Below are 17,942 nucleotides of genomic sequence, written 5' to 3'. Positions count from 1 at the left end.
TGACTAGTTTTGAAATAGAAATTCAAAATGAATCTCAAGTCACTAAAACCCAAGTGGCCTTCTTGGATGAGGCCGCAAATCAAGGGACTTGAGTAGTAATCAGGTATGTGCTTGTGAGATATGGACATGCTTGCTTGCAACATGTAACATACCTAACATTTTTCGAAGGATGGATTTCTACTATAAATGAAGGAAATCATACCTTCTCATCTTAAAAAAAAAAAAGAAGCCCTTAGTCTTCCTAGAGTTATTATTTCCTATGTATGTACAACAATATCCACTCACATACACACATACGTTTCACATATGCCTCTGACAGGCTAGCACAGACCACAGCCTTGTTAAAAAAAAAAAAAACAAACCCAAAAAACAAAACCTTTTGTTTTCCGCTGCCATTAACATAAATCATTCCATTAACCATGGGCTTCTAGAATCTTCCCTTGAAAGATGAAGTCTCCTTCCATGGACCATCCCCAGCAGAAGCTGAATACAGTTCAAGCATGCAGACGTCCTATGGCCCTCCTATTCAGCACATCAAAGGGAATGTATGAACTCTAGTACCCCTGAATCAGCCTCCAGTTCCTCTTCACCCACTCAAAACCTCAGAGGAGGGAAACCAACCAACCAGCCAATAGTAGACAGGCTTGCAAATATGTTTGCTGGGACCCGTCCTTCCTGAGCCTTTGCAAACCCACCTTAAGAGACTAGAAAGCTTTAAAGAAAATTGAGCTAAAATATGTGATCTAGCATTTCAGCAGAACAATTTTAAACTTTCACATCTGCTAACACAATGCCCTTTATTAATGGCATTTGTTTTTAGAAACCAAGTAAGAAGTAAAAATTTAGTCCCAATGATGCCGTTTCACCTTTACAGAACACGTTCATTGGAACCCAATAGCGAAATTCATTTTTAAAAAACACATTCTGACTTGACTAAATTATACAATTTCAGTCACTGTGGAATAATCTCAGCATCAAAACACACACACACACCCCCCAGCCCCCTTCCCCGCAAATCCTCCTGCAACAGCTTCTGTGTGCTCTTAGTTGAGCTCGTTTGCTGTATGGTCGCTAGTGTCTAACAGTAAACAGCCCCGCTGCATTTATTGGCAATTACTGCTGAAGGTCACACATCAGCAGTGAGCCTAAATTCCAGGAAAAAAAGCAGCTCTTATGTAACTGCCGCCTGAATGTTGGCAGGTGCCCAACCCAGCAGTTCACAGCAATGTAAAAAAGTAGGACACCTCCAGCCTGGGTTGGATGTCATGAGAACGCCCCCTGAAGGTGAAATTTAATAATTCTTGTGTTTCTCTTTTCTCCCCCTCCTGAATTTTACAAAGTTCTCCTTCGCCAGCATCCTTGGCTTGCAGAAGAAGCTCAAGGTGGGGTAAGTTGAGGGCTTACTTTAAGCAGGCCACAGCCACCCTTAAACCAGTGGGAATGCCACTCTAGCCAGTGGTGCTGGAGATTTCATGGTCCAAGTGACAGTGATGAAATGGGGAAAACATCTCAAATACAAAGAAATGCAGCATGTCCCACTGAGCTATAGCCCACACTTTCTCAACACACCATTCCCTGCCACAGACACATACGTGAAAATGAGATGGATTACTGTTCTGCCTTACCGCCTCCACCTCAGGTTTGAGTATTGGATTGAAATCGTCTGTTTGGTTAGCACAGCACTTTACAGTTTAGAAAGGTGATTCACAGGATCACCTGCTGGTGCTACCCACCTGCTGTTACCTGACCTCCTAAGCTCTTATGCGACCTCCCTGCTCAGGTAGAAGTTCCCAAGTTATGGGTTCTCATAACCCCCCAGGTACTTCTCCATTCTAGCAATTCTCATGGTTTACAGCTGTCACTGAACACTAATTTGTACTACTACCCGTCTCCCCCACAAAACTGGACTTCAGAAGAGCAGACACTGTGCCTATTTGGGGGCAACACCATAGTCCTACACCCTCACACCATGCCTGGAATGTAACAGGCATTCAAATATTAGTCATATAACTGAGTGTCTTTAGCATCAGTTGGCATCTGTTTAAAGCCAAGAATGGGTAGATAATGGGAACTTTCTGGGGGTGATGGAAACATCTCCTATCTTGATTTGTGTATACATATGTAACAATTCATCAAGCTATAAACGTTAAGAGTGAGCTGAAGGGACACCAACCCAAGTATGGTAGTTTCCTTTTCCCCTACACCCAATCTGTACCTCCTCAAACAACCCCCCCAAGGAAAAGGTAAAGTTAGGGGGGTAGAATGGACACTGTGCCTCTTTACTTGCCGAAAAGAAAGAAAGAAAGAAAAGAAAGAAAAGAAAGAAAGAAAAAGAAAGAAAGGCCAAACCTCCTCTTCCTGGTTTCAAATGAAATTTTGTTCTAGAAGACAGCTGGAGGGCTCCATACCATGCCCTTTCCTTACAGGGATTCCATGACTCTGTCCTCATTTCACCTTGATTTCTCAGAGCACTGACAAAGACACAGAGGTGCTGTGCTTTTTCAAGAGTCATTCACAGCACATCTCCTTCCTTGAGATGCCCGAGTGGCCTCTATCATCAAAAGGCAGCGGCCCTCCCCCAATCAGGGTTTCACGGGATCACCATATACGCCTTACACTACTTCAGGGGCGATTCCCCACCATGTTTAGAATTGAACACTGGTTTGCAAATCAGGTGTGAGGCCTTCCCTGTATCACGGGCCAGCGTGAACTCTCATTAAGCTTCTGCCGAACCCCAGCTGTGGGCTGCAGGTTTCCACCAGCACATGCTGACAAAAGGCTTGGTAGAGGAGAAACCACAGGAGCTGCGGTAGTTTCCAGAACAGCCATTGATGAAAAAGGCCAATCAACCATCTCTGCTTAGAGGACCAGATCTAACAGCCTGAGGGACTGGGGACAGAGTGCTGGTGTCCCAGGGCTCTGACGGTTGCCAGGGGTAACAACGAAGAGGGGATCCGCAGTTGCTTCCTCAGGGAATTTTCAAAGAATCCAAGTGGCTGCCAGAACATTCTTCTTTTATAAACAGACAGTATTCTATTTCCTAGAGTATAATTATAAACACACCTGCTCCAACTGTGGAATCTTTCCATAAGCAAGCAATAAACTCCCAGCCAGGAGATCCAAGTTCTATCTTGAGCAAGCAAACATATCAACTGATTACTATGGTGCAAAACAGTATATTAATAACATTGCAGACTCCGATTAGGGAAGGTGCTCCTTCATTTGTACTTAAGCAAATAGAAATACAACTTCAGCATTTCAGAGGAAAAGTTCAAATCAGTGAGGCATTTACAACTCCAGGTAGAAATAAGAGTAATGAAAGGTGCCAACATGCAAATTCAGCATGAGGTATTTTTCTGGCACAGAAATAACCAGGAAGAGAAAGAACGAGACAGGAAATGGCAAAAATCACTGTAGTTAAAGCCATTCATTAAGCCTTTACCACACAACCTTTTCTCACCTTCTATTCATCCCAGAGGGCATGGCCTCCTCCCCGTCCAAGACTGATTACTACAAGGAAAAGTCCATGTTTCCAGAGTTTACTGTGGTAGAACAGCAAGCACACCAGGAGAGGAGCTGAGCCGGCAGAGTGCTAGCTTTAATTTAGCCACTATCTATCTGGCTGTGCAAGCTAAGTCCAGTCACTTAACCTCTCGGAGCTCCATTCCTGAGGGAACTGAACCAAATTCAGAGCAACTTGCTTTCAGCTTTAAGTCTGTGATTCCAACTGTCCTTTAGTAAATCTGAACCATCTCTTAATATTTTTGAAATGATGGTGGTGGATGTTAGAATAGACAACATATTCGCTCTGGTAGCTCTATCCTGCCCAAAGTAAGGTAGTACTCGGTCTATCAAAAGAAGTAATAGATATCTAAAGAGGTAGAGCAGGAAAGAGATTTTTAAAAGTCCAATAAAATTTTTTTCCAGGGTGCTCAATTTGCCAAGCAATTTAACTCCTTCATTTATATACTTTAATTGTATTACATGTATTGCAACCTAAATATATGGTAGGAAATGATGAAAAATATTCACCAAACAAAAAATATTTCAGGGGTGCTGGGTGGCTCAGTTGTTAGGCTTCTGCCTTCGGCTCAGGTCATGATCTCGGGGTACTGGGATCGAGCCCCGCATCAGGCTCCCTACTCAGCGGGAAGCCTGCTTCTCCCTCTCTCACTCCCCTTGCTTGTGTTCCTTCCCTCACTGTGTCTCTCTCTGTCAAATAAATAAATAAAATCTTTAGAAAAAAATATTGCAGAGGCCCCCAAATCCCAAATAAAATGACCACTCATTGGTCCCCAGGATAACTGTGGTCAAAAAACTAATTTGATATGAATATATATAAAATTAGTTTGATACTAATTTGATAGGATCCATCAGATGACATTTCAATTTCCTGACCTCTAGGTAGTTTTCCTGGATGAAAAGCCACAGATCTAGTATATTTTTAACCCCATTGTAAGCCTGCATCTAGATAGTCTCAACGAGCAATTTGGAATTCACAGCTCACTTAGACAAAATTTTATATGATCCCTCATACTCAATACCTCCCAACATGTGGACCAAGAGAATAGTGTTGTTGTTGTTGTTGTTTACTACTTTCAAACTATATGAATGCAGTTATTTCTTTTTGCATTGATGCTTTGCATCCAGATAGAAAAGCTCTTTATAAATATCAACACTGAGTTTCAGAGATAGGTTAATGACCAGCATCAACCACAAATCAGCTGAGATTCTAAACAGTGAATGATTAAAATCTTATCACAGTTTTAGAAAATCTTTATCTAGATTCTGATGGGATCTCCAAGGACAAATGGCAAACAAACTCATGGGAAATGCTAAGACAGACACAAAGGACTCAACTCACGCCCAGAAGGCACACTACACAAAGTCAGATACTAGACGCTGCAGAGACTAGGGGACAGACCACAGTGTTCACTGGAAAGGTGTCATGGAAACATCACCATGGGACATTTAAAAAAAAAATGAAATTAGGACCTCAGCATTATCCAATTCATCAATGGAAATGAGCTGGAAAAGAAAAAAAGGGGGAGAAAAAGAAGGAAATGTTAGGAAATACCAGCAAGTGAAGTGTTAGAAACTTTGTCTTAGCACTGAGTCTCCCATGTTGGAGCGTTGTTAGATGGGGACCATCTGAAGAGGTGCAGAGATCTGGGGCACTAACCACTACAGCTCACAGTGACATCTGCTCTGCACCACACCATTCAGGATGGGGGCAGGATGCTGCCACACTGTGTTCACATGGCAGGTATCAAACCTCCCAGGTCAGTTAACCAAGGGCTCAGAGGTGCACCTTCCCACTCTCTTGCAGATGTGAAAACTTGAACTGAGCTGTGAGCAAGGGCCAATTACCCAAACGAGAACCATGTTCTTTTGGAAGAGGGTGGGAAAGAGGAAAGCCAAAGACTACAGTTGGATCTACGCAGGTTAGGAGAAAATTCTTTCTTTCGATTCATTTTACCATTCAGTAGGGATCTGGGGTCCAAACTGTAGTTGGGCTAAATCAGAACCAGGTTCCACTTCAGCAAATAGTATGACAACATATCCTAAGAGCAGAAGCTCCAAATCCTGGTACTATTGATGATTAAAAAACAAACAAACAAACCAAAAAAAAAAAAAAAAAACAAACACACTTTTTCCCCCAAAGATGATTAGAGCCAATTCAAGTGATATTAGTAACAAGTAAATGATTAGCATCAAGGTCAAGAAAAAGAAAAAAAAACTAGAGCATTAATCACAATTGTGCTTGTTTAAAAGGGGAGAGATGATCCTCAAGTTATTTTTATTATTCTTTGTTAATAGTACATTTGCAAATTTAAGTTCCTTATTAGAAATCCTGGTAGCTGGGAATGCTAATATTTTATTCACCTAGAGAAAAGGAGCGTTGGTAATTAACAGGTACTGTCGATTAGTATGAAATGAAAACCCTGACGTTACTTGAGGTCAAAAACTCTCTAGTAGGAAAACAGCTACTACTATTCAGAAGAGAATATAGATTTTAAATAAATTCTGAGATACCCTTTTATATTAATTCTTGGCTTCTGAATTTCTTTCCAAAGCTCTTTGACTAATAAAAAGCCTATAGTAGACTACAGAGAAGCCAATATACAACATATAATATAATTATGCTGTCTTTTCAAGCTGGGTCTAAGGGCATTTGGATGTTCTCTGAGTTAAAGATTTGGATTAAATTTTAGAGATGTTTAGCTATGGGAAGTTTTTTTGTTTTTTGTTTTTTAATAAAGACATGGTTTAATTTGTGGATTAAAAGCAGGCACGTGATACGATGAGCAATGGGTGTTATATTCAACTAATAAATCATTGAACATTATATCAAGAACTAATGATGTACTATACCTTGGCTAATTGAATTTAAATTAAAAAAAAAAAAAGGCAGAGTTTAGTAGGCATTTCAGACAAAGAATAGTTGTAAAGTCCTGATATAATTTTAAGGTTTATTAACCTTGAATACATAGGATAGCAAGACACTGTAAGCATCATACAAAAACACGTTTCACCATTATTTTGGTGATCATTTTTAATATTTAGGTTTACCACTCTATGAGACAAATATTCATTGCTGCTCCTTTGCATTTTAGAGGCATAATAAAGATGATTTTTTTTATTCCTAAATGAGCATGATTAATTTTTTGTGATAATCTTCTTCTAGCAGCCCCAAGCCTGGTGTCCCATGTGACAGTTCTTAGACAGGTACCTGCCAGGGAACTGACCAAGACAAGAGGACTGACCACTTTGACGCTTTCTTTTGGGACCTGACTAGAACAACCAGAGATTGTGGAGGACCCTGGGACAATCGTAATTTGTAAAGCCAGTTGGCACCAAGTGGAGACCGTTTTCAATCAGGTGAGACATCACAACTCAGTTGAAGATGAGACGTTTACATTTTGCTACCTGCTGTGCATCAGAGCCACCGTCCGGTGTCGTCTACACAATGATGGAACATAATCGAAACTTAAATGTTACATTTGTGGGTGGACTTCAAAACGTTCAAATGGTGTCAATCACCAATGATACAGTGGAGAAGACTCTGAAGTCAGAGTGTTCTGGTTTGAACTCCTGGCTCCCCCATTCCTGTGTGGCCTTGGGCAAGTTTCTGAACCTCTCTGAGCCTACGTTTTCTCCTCCATGTATAAAATAGTTAATAACACTACTGCTATCTCTGAGGCTGACCTGACATAAGGTAAGACATAATGTTTAGTACAGCGGCTGGCACATGACAAGAAGTCAAAGAATGTAATTGTTATTTAAGACATACTTTAGGACACTAATGGGTATATAAGGCATTTAAAAAATGTAAGCCAGTGTTCAGTGATTCTGTTATGTTTTAGTCTATCTGGTAATATGGGTGGCAATACCCAGCGGCTTTTTTTTCAGACAAGTTAATCCATACAAGCAAAGTAATATTTCAACATTTTTTAAACAGGATAATAAAGAATGATCTCAACTTTCATTTTCATCTGTGACCTTGACAATCCTAAATATTGAATGAAGACACAGAGATGAATAAAGGCACCTATGTCTCTTTATCTTTAAGGATTATGGCTTAGGAGACAAGAAAACTTGGCCCACAGACAGGGTGGACACTACCTGAGGGGTGGAAGAAAAGGGCAGTGCACTGGGATTCGAGACCCTGGCTTTCAGTCTTGATCCTGTCACACACTTGCCACGTGACCTTGGGAAGTCACTTCAGCTCTGAACCGTGGCCTCCTGGTGTGCAGAGGGAGGGCAGGACAAAGTGATGCCAGACCAGACTATGGCCATGAAGACTCAGGACAGGGCAGGGAGGCAGAACAATTCTGGACATCCCAGGAGGGCATTAGTCATGGGACAAATTCCACTTAAGAGACAACTAATAGGAAAATTGGGCCAGGAAGACGGAAATGACCTCACACTTGCCCTTGTGCCCTGAGCATCCAGTCCAAAGAACACCTCATTTATTTTATCAACCAAAGCCAACTGGTTTGCCTGAGAAAGGTTAGTTCTTTGGCTCTGGGTTCCTTCTACCCTTGAAAGAGCTGGCCTGCCCCATACATCATGCATCTGTAGTCAAACAGGGACAGCCGTGAAAACATCAAAATCATTTTCAAAAAGCCTTCATAAAACAGGACAAATTTAATACCCACTACTGGATCGGAAAAAACAGAAATAGTTTAGCACAACCCCCCCCACCAACTCTTTTAAGTTCAATTAATGTCAATAGTTAAGTAGCATTTTCCCACAAAGCACAGGGTCACAAGCATTCTAAGTACGCGCTATAGGTATTGAAGCTGTTGACTAACATGGGTTTCTGGAATGTATTCCTTGGTTGCATGGCATTTCCCACATTTGCCTGTGGTATTTTCACTTTCGTGAAGGGGGATGATAGCCCCAATCAGACTGGAAAGACATGCCATCTTTCCTTTAAGCCTCTCTCTGCTTGGGTGTGGCTAATTTCTTCACCAGCTGAAAAAAAAAGAATGTGAGCCAGTGCCTAAGAAGCTCTTCTAAACTCTGACAATTTACTCTTTCATAGTGACCTCCACCCTACTGCCCTCGTAAAGCCCCAGGCTCCATCGTTTTCCATGAGCTTTATAATGACAGTTTTACATCTCAGGTCCAGCACCTTCCATGGTCTGTGATGATATTCTCCCAGTTAGCACCAACAGCAGGGAAAGCCAGTGAGGAAGCATACCTTCCATGTGGCCCAAAGACCCTGATGTACTTAGTTGCCAAATCCTAGCTTTTCTACTTCCCATGATATTAAAAACAAAAACAAATAAAAAAAACTTGAGAGAAATTGAAGTATAATCACAACTTGTAACATTTGTGGGAGTAGGGACACCACGTTTACTATAAAAATCTCAGTCATGGGGCGCCTGGGTGGCTCAGTCGTTAAGCGTCTGCCTTCAGCTCAGGTCATGATCCCAGGGTCTTGGGATCGAGCCCCACATCCGGCTCCCTATTCCACGGGAAGCCTGCTTCTCCTTCTCCCACTCCCACTCCCCCTGCTTGTGTTCCCTCTCTCGTTGTGTCTCTCTCTGTCAAATAAATAAATAAAATCTTAAAAAAAAAAATCTCAGTCATAGAAATGAACAGATATTCTAAAGAAGAGAAAACTGGTCTCCACCTTTTAAAATCAAGTTTTATGCCCCCAAAGCTACAAGTATATTCCTAGCTGGTTATGGCTCTTTTGGTGGGTTTTATCTTTTTATGAAGAGTGAATTTCTGTTACTAGAATTATATTTTAAAAACATTTTTTAAAGCTCACTTTAAGAAAAAGAAAGATCTTATGAAATAAATGCTGCTTGTTTGTCTGGTACTCTCTGCTATTAGCTTTTGCCTACTCTTTATTTTTGTTTTAGTGCAAGATCTACATAGGTGTCTCTGCAGGTGCTCATTTGAACAGGACATCTCATCATCTCTTATTTGTACAAGGGTCTTCACTTCTATCATTTATATTTATAAACTCTTGTCTTGCAGGTTTCTACCACAAAGTTCCTACTGAGTTACAGATACTTACTTCCTAATTAGTCCACATTCATTCACCTTTTAATTTATGTATTTTTAAAATTCAGAGTGACACTTCAAAGCCGTGTGATCTGGGGACAGTGAAGGAATGTATGCTGCAAAAGGGCTTGTGTACTTTGCCGGTTTATTTTTCTTATCCAAAGATTTTCACATGTGAAATTGTTCTAATATTTGCATAAGATATTGCTTAGGTCAGAAATCAAGATCCCTACAGACTTCTATACCTGAAATAACCTGGTTGCCACCACCCACTTTGACAAAGAAGGCAGTGATTTAATTATTAAGGCTTCTTCACAGAGATGAATCAATGAGTTACTGGGTAGTTTGACAAATCAATGACATCAGTGGATATACCTACTCAGAAAATGCTACTGAAGTGGCTAGGAGACCATTAGTGAACATACTACCTTCAAATGAAAACTGGTGGGATTTTAAATTCATGCCCCCCCAATTTTTAAGGTGGGGGGGCAGAAAGAAGGGGCAATGAGATTGTTTTTATCCCACTTGGACCAAAATCGAAAGTGTGAGGAATGGTGTCTTGCACATCCTTGCTCAGTGCCTATGCCAAGAAGTAGCATGTCCCAGGGATTGCTCATTTCCCAGTCTAAGCTAGAAAGGGTAATGTGTTTGCCTGCGCTAATTCCAGTTAGAACTGGAGGGAGTTTCTTAGTACACTGGAAGGATTGTGCAACATCTCACCAGAAAGAAGCAGTAAACCCACAGGTATGCCTAGCTGGAACCCAAAACTCAGGAATGCATGCCTTGATACACAAGAGGCATTTGCATTCCCACCAGGAATTTAGATGAAATACCTTGTTACTATTTCCCTGACATTAGATTACGTGGCAAGCAGCCTATAAGACGACTAAGTATATGTGATTTTTAGAAGAGAAGGCATATGATTTAGCTACCTTTCATGACCAGATAATTAGCTTTAAAAAATAAAAAGTCCCCTTAGTCAATATGCCTGAACTACAGTGGATTTCTAACCCACCATCCCACTTCAATTTAATAGCAAGACCTTGTCTTGACAAGAGAATAAAACACAGTACCTTTTCTCCATAGCCTCTGTCTTTGGTCATCATTTCTCGGAGGGTCTGTAGGACCTTAATGCAGAGTTTTTCCTCATTCTCCTCTAGCAACTGTTTAGTATGCTTTATTAACCTGAAGGGAGGGGGGCATACATTAGGTCCCTGAAATGATCTTTCAATTAAACAAACAAACAATCACTTCACAAGCAACTTATTTTAAGTAGTCAGTTAATGAACAAATATCTGTCAAGGACTCCCAGGTTAAACATGCTTCGGGGCATTCACTGTAGTGAGAACAGCCAGTTAGTGTCTCAACAGCGACACCTGCTGGTCAGTAACAGCAAAAGGGCACACTGGCAGGAGTCTACCACATAGGAGATGATAGGGGGAGGAGAAATAGGACAGGGGCCCACTCAAACCTGTTAGTTTATAAAGTGTGGCTTTTTATCCACTAAGGAGTGCTGGTAACATGGCTAAAATATGCCACCAGTATAAAAAAAAAACCTCATGAGGATAATGGTTAAGGTGAACACTGTTCATTCACCCATAGTCTTGTCCTTTGAGGGACCCAGGGTCCTTTGAGGGGCTCAAGGGCAGAGTCCACTCTCAAGTTAATCAACCCACCTTAGGATAAAAATCAAAAGGAGATTTCTAGTCATGGAACCAGTTGTTTCTTTTAGGTAATGCCCCAAAGCATAAACTAAGAAACTACAAAGGTGTTAGGAAAAGACGGGGGTCCTGGTAGGTCTGAGCTTTTGGAGGGCAGAAGAGCCACGGCTTTTCTACATCGGTATCGCAGCCCGCAGTGGGCACTCTGCCAGTGCTTGTGGCATGGAAGATGATCGGGCATGCAGTTAAAAGGAGGAATTCTCACCCAAAAACAAGTGTCAGTTAAGTACAACCGAACCCACAAACTTACTTTAGCAAGGTCAGAACGGGACTCTAACGCATGACCTTGTACTCATCAAAGTCAAAAACCAGGCCAGCGTCTGCTTCTTCACGAACAAGCACTCTGTCTGGTCAGCAGGGCTCTGTAACTGACCACCCCAGAGCGAGAGGCTGCTTACTTGCAAATGAAGCCACCACTTTCGCACTTTCTTCTGGCATCTGTGTTCTCTGGGAAAAGCAGCTCAGGTCTGTGGAGCACATCCACGAGCACAGATAACTCTGCCTGGACCAGGGGCCTTAGACGGTCCTCCAGGGCTGAGACGATGTCCTGGAACGGAAGGGCAGCTTTGGTGAGCAGCTCAGGCCGAGGCTGGCTACAGGAGAGTGAGAACATTCATTTCTGACCTCAAAAATGACCACAAGCTAGGCTAGATTAGAGCACTGTTAATACTGTCTGGTATTTATCTCAAATTATTAAACACTGCCCCAGGGGTATCTGAAGCCATAGCCCCTGATGCAGAGAACGAGGTAAAAACAGCCCCACCAGCCCTTCTATTGTGATGATCCTTATGTCACTCAAGGGGTCATTCCACATATTTTAAAATACGATGCAAAAAGTACATTCGACAACATGGAAAAATGTCTACAATATGAGTGTAAAAAAAATGGTTAAACAATAGCATGGACTATATGATCCAATTTTTTAGAAACAACATCAGTACCTAAGGATATATACCAAATATCAGCAAAACATCACTACTGGTTTTCTCTGGGTGGTGGGATTGCAGGTGATTCCAATTTTCTTCCATAAATGGGTACTTGTGAGTACAAATTATTTCCAATGAGCATGAACTATTCATATAATAAAAAGTCATACAAAAATGAGCACACAAATGAATGAACATGCTGTATCAACATGCTAAATACATGTACCCTGATAGCATGATGGTCTTCAAATGCAAAACACATAGCTGTAGGAGAGGAAAACAGAGAGAAGTTGAAAGAGCAGCAAAACCAACACAACAAACACCATATAAAGGCAAATGGCAGAAAACAGATGAGAAATTATCTTCAAAAGATGCTAAAATCTGTTGTGGCTTGGTAACTTGGAACCTAACTGGAAGCATTTGCTGGCTAAGACAGGGGCTGAACACAGCATGGTGGATAATATGGGAAGGCCTAGTTAACCAAGGAGATTTGCATGGGAAAGGCCACTTAAATTGCATTCAACTTAAGTGTAGATTTCATAGGGAATGGGCAATAAAGAATTGATTTATCTGTTACCCCAAAACTAATACTAAAACATGTGAATATTATTTATTTTATATTTAACAAAATTTGTAATCACTCAATAATATTTAGGATGCATAAAGAATGCATGAATCAATCAAATTATTTGGGGGGGCAATTTTCCCAGCAAGAGTACACTGCAATACCCCTTAATTCATACTGACATTCACAGCATAGTCAAAAAGAGGGTCATTTTTGCAAAATTCTCTGTTTCCTCTTTGAAAGCATTCCAAATTCCCTTCTTCAGTAGTTATTGGTTCTAACTCTGGCAAATCTTTGTCTATAGCATTTGCAGAGGGTTGAAGCAGTTCTTCAACATCATATTCATAAAATCCTGCATCTTTTGCAAGGTTTGAACTTTACACTGCCATTGATTTGCGTTGTATTGTCAAATGTTTAACATTCAGCAATCAAGGAGAGACCAACAGACAAGGATGGTGAAGCGATGGGCAGGGAAAGATGCTGGTGTTAAGTGAGGGGGATGTTCCAATGGGGATTAATTATATAAGCAGTCGGTCTGCAAGTGAATGTTCTCATATTATGGTAACTTCTGCTGTCCTAGGCAATCTTATAATACAGGGACTCAGACAATAAATCATTGCATAATGAGGATCCTTTCAGCCACTACTCAAGTCTTCACAACAAGCATTAGCTAGGCTTACATATTTTATTTTATTCCCTAAGAATATGCATAATAAGTCCAAGAAGAGCACAAGAAACTGGTGTGTTTGGCTGCAGATAATTTAGTTAGTTTGAACAGTAAAAAATACTGTGCATTCAAACAGTTATGAGTCTATAATATCCCTCCCCTTTAAAAATATAGTAGAGTCAGGAAGCACTCTATTTGAACTAAATTATCTTTGTTTAAGACTGGGTGTGTCACAGTAAGGATGAAATTCTTTCCTTGACCTAAGAACTCCTTCCTGCCTCCCCAGCTCCATGGGCTCCAGCCACACCAACCTTCCTTTGGCCTTTGAATGTGTCACATTCTGTCCCATACAATGTTCTTTTCAAATGCTGTTTCCCTCCCTTCTATTCCTTTAAGTAAGTCCTACATTCCTCTGATCTTGGTTCAAACGTCACTCCTCAGCAAAGCCTTCTTGGATCATCATCCCAGCTCTGGGCATGATTAGGTTCCTCAGCAGCCCTCCATAGCACTACTCACTTCTCTGCAGCATTGTCTCTCTTGCCATTTTACTTTTATCCATGTGATTAGCTGACTAATGTCTATCTTCCTTCCAAAACTTGAGAATCCATGAAGGCAAAGATCATTTGTGGTTTTGCTCACCACTGCATCCCTGGTGCCCAGCATGAGTGGAGCTGATGAATGCATCTCTAGGCAGGTTATATAACCTCACAGAGATTCATTTATTTTATCTAATTATTACAGTCCTAACAGCAATGACAATAACAGTAATAATCGTAATAGCAGCTGTCACTGATCAAGTGCTCACTACACGCTAGGCTCTAGTCTATGCCATTTACGTGTACTGTATTTTCCAAAAATGGCCACTGTTATATATCTTCTCTTGCACGTTCTTCTTACACTGCACCACGGACATTCTTCCCATTAAATGGTGGTCTATGTCCCCTTCCCTTGAACCTCAGTGGACACTTGGGACTGCCTTGACCAACAGAATTTGACAAAAGTGATGCTATGTGTGCTATAAAGGCATTACAGCTTTCCTTGTCTCTCTCTCGAGATGCTAATCTTAGGCCCCAGCCACCATGCTGCAAGCAAGCGCTGACAATATGGGGAAACTACATGTAGATGCTTCAGGTGACAACTCCAGCTGGGGGTCCCAACTTCAACTGCCAAACATGTGCAAGATTTCAAGATGAGTCCAACCGCGGCTGTCATCTCACTGCAACTGCTTTCAAGACCCTGAGCAAGAAATACCTTAGTGAGCCCAGCCAACCTCTAGAACAGCGGAAGAGAGGGAAATAATGGCTGTTGCGATTTGTTAAGCAGGCACTGATAATGGGAACACATTATCAGCCTTGTAATCCTCACATCAACCCCCCGAGGTAGCTTTACGATTATCCTACTTTACAAATGAGGAAACCAAAGCACAGAACAATAAAGTAACTTTCCCAAGAACACACCATTTCTAAGCAATGGAGTCAGGATTTGACCCCAGGCGCTGGCCTGTGATCATGCCCTTAAGCACGGCAACGGGCCCATCTGAAGCGTCTGAGAATCTCCAACTATGGCCCATGTACACTACCTGTAAGAGAATCCCTTGAGGAGCTTGCTAAAGGAAGATGTTAATGTTAAGATGTATGTTTAAGTGTTTCATGTACACCTAATACTCACTAATCTCCCCTTAACAAAGGGACAGATCTCTTCATAGGTGCTAAGAAAAAAGTATAATCCAGGTAGAATTTAGTTATACTTTTATTTTCAGTTGGTTCATTCTGATAGAAAACTCTTTTCTCAGGCATTATTACACTTGTTTACTTGCTGAATCAAGAGGCTAAATACGCCAGGATGAGGGGAAAAAAAAAAAAAAATGGAGCCCTCATTCCCTTATCCTAAGTATCCTTTTGTAATATTTAAATATTTCTTCCTGGTAAGAGCAGAGTCCCTATTCTCAAAAAGAAATCTGTAAATCTACGAATAACCTTTAAAGACCATGACTTCGTCAGGAGCTTTTCTCTTCCCAAGTAGCTTTGCATTCTTGGTTCTTTGTATATTACTGTGCTTGACTATCCATTCACATACTGACATCTCTCTATGGCCAATCTTGGTTTTTCTCTGGCTCATGGAAGCACTGCTGTGTGGGAACCACCTTAGGCCAGGTTCAGGTTCACTCCTCTCTGGGCCAAGCATTACCTGCAATCTCTCAATGATATTCCGGTAGTCTCTAGAAGCTGCCAGAACAGAGTCTCTGCGAGCCGCATTACGGGCAGTCAGACGCCAGTTCATGGCAGTTTTCTGTACGATGTTGTGGGACTTCAGAAAGAGGTTGTTGACTTGGCTGTCCAGGTCCACAGGAATAGCGATGGCCCGGCTCTTGGCTACACAGAAGAAAGATGACTCGTGAGTCTCCAACTTGCATGGGAGATGCCCCAAAGACAGACTTAACTCCCCCATCACCCCCTCAGGCAGATTTTTTCCATAGTATGTCACTTGCATGGCACGGAGTGTGAATGCTGAGGAGCTCAAATGAACTTGACCATCCTTAGGTCAGCGATTTTCAGTGTGAATTCTGGGGGACAGTAGCTCTGAGGTATGTTAACATGTTCTAAGGTCAAAGTTTAGGCAAATCAAAGTGTGTTCATATATTTTAAGAATTATTAAGATAGGGAACTCATTTGGCCAACAAACTATTTTTCCAAAAATTCTCTCTCAGTGGTATTCTATAGAACAATCTACAAAATGCCAATTTAAGCCAAACATAATACAAAAGATGACATTTACAATAACGTAAGCCATTCTTTCCATTTAGGCTCTTCTCTTCCCCTCTTAAACTCCAGTCTAATCATAAGAAAAGGAACAATCAAGCCCATGGTGTGGCGGTGGGGGGGGGGGGGGGTATATTCTACAGGACACCTGACCAGCACTCTTTAAGACTGTTAATGTCATAAAACACAAGGAAAGTCTGAGGCACTGTTGCAGCCCAGAGGGAACTGGGGAGGCATCACAACTAAATGCAACGTGGGAGCCTAGACTGAATCCTGGAACAGATAAAGGACATTGATGGAAAAAGTGGTGCCAGGTCTGGAGTTTAATTCGTAGCAATGGGCCAATATCAGTTTTGTAGTTTTGACAAAAATATCCTGGTGTTGCAAGATGTTGACAGCAGGGAAAACTGGGTGAGGGGCATATGGGAACTCTGTGTGATATCCTGGCAACTTTCCTGTAAGTCTGAAATTATTCCAAAATAAAAAGTTTAATTAATAAAGGAAAATAACTAAGACCAACAATCTTTTTTTCCCATATGGGAAATCCAACAACCTCTGAAAAACAAGACAATGACTTCCTGTCTTCAATGCTTCATAAGACCAGAAGCAAAGAAGGTGCCATATTACCTGTATCTAACTGTAAAAACAATGCCAGCACCCTGGAAGAAGCAATTTGAGAAGCAACTGTTTAAATCCAAAAAAACAAAAAACAAAAAACAAAAAACCACAGTGTGGGGAAAGGAACCATCAGCCAGCCAACGAATTTCTAACAGTTTAATATAGCAAGTGAGAAATTTGGGAAAAAAGATATGAATAATATAAAAATAAAAAGCAGGATGCACAGCATATACTCAGCTAGAAACAATGTGCCTTGGATACCCCCTTTTGAAGATAAACCATGAAAATAGTGAACTTTGGTGTGATTTTAGTCAGGAAGAAGTATTCCCCAAGGGGCATATGTCTGAATTCCTGGGGTGCTGTGCTGTTTCCATGGCCTCCCACTTCATAGACATCACCTCCCTCTGTCTTTTCTCATCAATGCCAAGCCAATTAAAACATGTCATCTCCCTAATGAGCATTGGGCTGATCAACTGGGCAACCTGCCCAAATTTTACTCAACAACTTTATGATGCATGATCCTACATGGGCAGAGTAGCGAGTTTTGGGGATATAGTCTCAGAGCCCTGGTTCTGAGATATCACATCATGAACCTATAACGTACACACTTTCAAAAGCCTCATCTCTTATTGTGAAATAGTGCTGCGAAAATAATAAAAGGACACCAACACCTATCACTTGAGAGTCAAGGAAATCAGGATGGGACGACTGAAATCAGGGAAGTAACACCATCTGTATTGGCTGGACAGCTACTCAATAGTGCTAAGAACCCCACCTGCCTCTTCTGCTGCTCTCAGGGGATCTAAATAGCTACTACGGGGAGGTAACTCTTCTTCAATTTAGGCAGGAAGATGAACGCCTTGCTTAACATTTATAAAGGGGAACAGGGCCAAGGAAGAGAGTCTGAGTAAGTCAGGGTGAAGGGAGCAGTAATTTTCATGACTTCCTTTCAAAGCTGCCAGAGAGGTGACAAGTGAGGGGCGGGGAAGAGGGAATGGAGCACCATTTATCATCGAGAGGCAAAAGGGATCAGTGTAGCATTTCTGAGAAAGGATGTTCCTTGGGGTTGGACATGTACTTCGTAGGAAGAAAGTTTCCATACGGTCAAATACACTTACTGGAGTAAACAAATCCGTTTCCTGAATGAGAGACTTCCCAGAG

At 41.4% G+C, this 17,942-nt stretch overlaps 1 protein-coding gene across 3 annotated transcripts in view; it reads right to left on the bottom strand.

Moving 5' to 3' along the window:
* ITPR1 (inositol 1,4,5-trisphosphate receptor type 1) overlaps window positions 1-17,942 on the bottom strand; it is a 324,688-nt gene that overhangs the window by 116,528 nt on the left and 190,218 nt on the right. For 2 of the 3 annotated variants that reach the window (XM_032411829.1, XM_032411830.1), the window contains exons 37-39: window positions 15,592-15,776; window positions 11,645-11,793; window positions 10,599-10,710 (exon numbers count right to left, since the gene is read on the bottom strand). In XM_032411829.1, the coding sequence (XP_032267720.1) occupies window positions 10,599-10,710; window positions 11,645-11,793; window positions 15,592-15,776 (446 nt within the window). Of the gene's footprint in view, window positions 1-4,995; window positions 5,029-10,598; window positions 10,711-11,644; window positions 11,794-15,591; window positions 15,777-17,942 lie in introns of all 3 variants that reach the window. The other variant, XM_032411831.1, reaches the window with a different exon arrangement.

The sequence above is a fragment of the Phoca vitulina genome, unplaced genomic scaffold, assembly GCF_004348235.1.
Source record: "Phoca vitulina isolate PV1807 unplaced genomic scaffold, GSC_HSeal_1.0 scaffold13, whole genome shotgun sequence".
Classification (NCBI taxonomy): Eukaryota; Metazoa; Chordata; class Mammalia; order Carnivora; family Phocidae; genus Phoca; species Phoca vitulina.
Note: the sequence above shows the minus strand (reverse complement) of the source record. Positions and strands in the feature narration are given on the sequence as shown.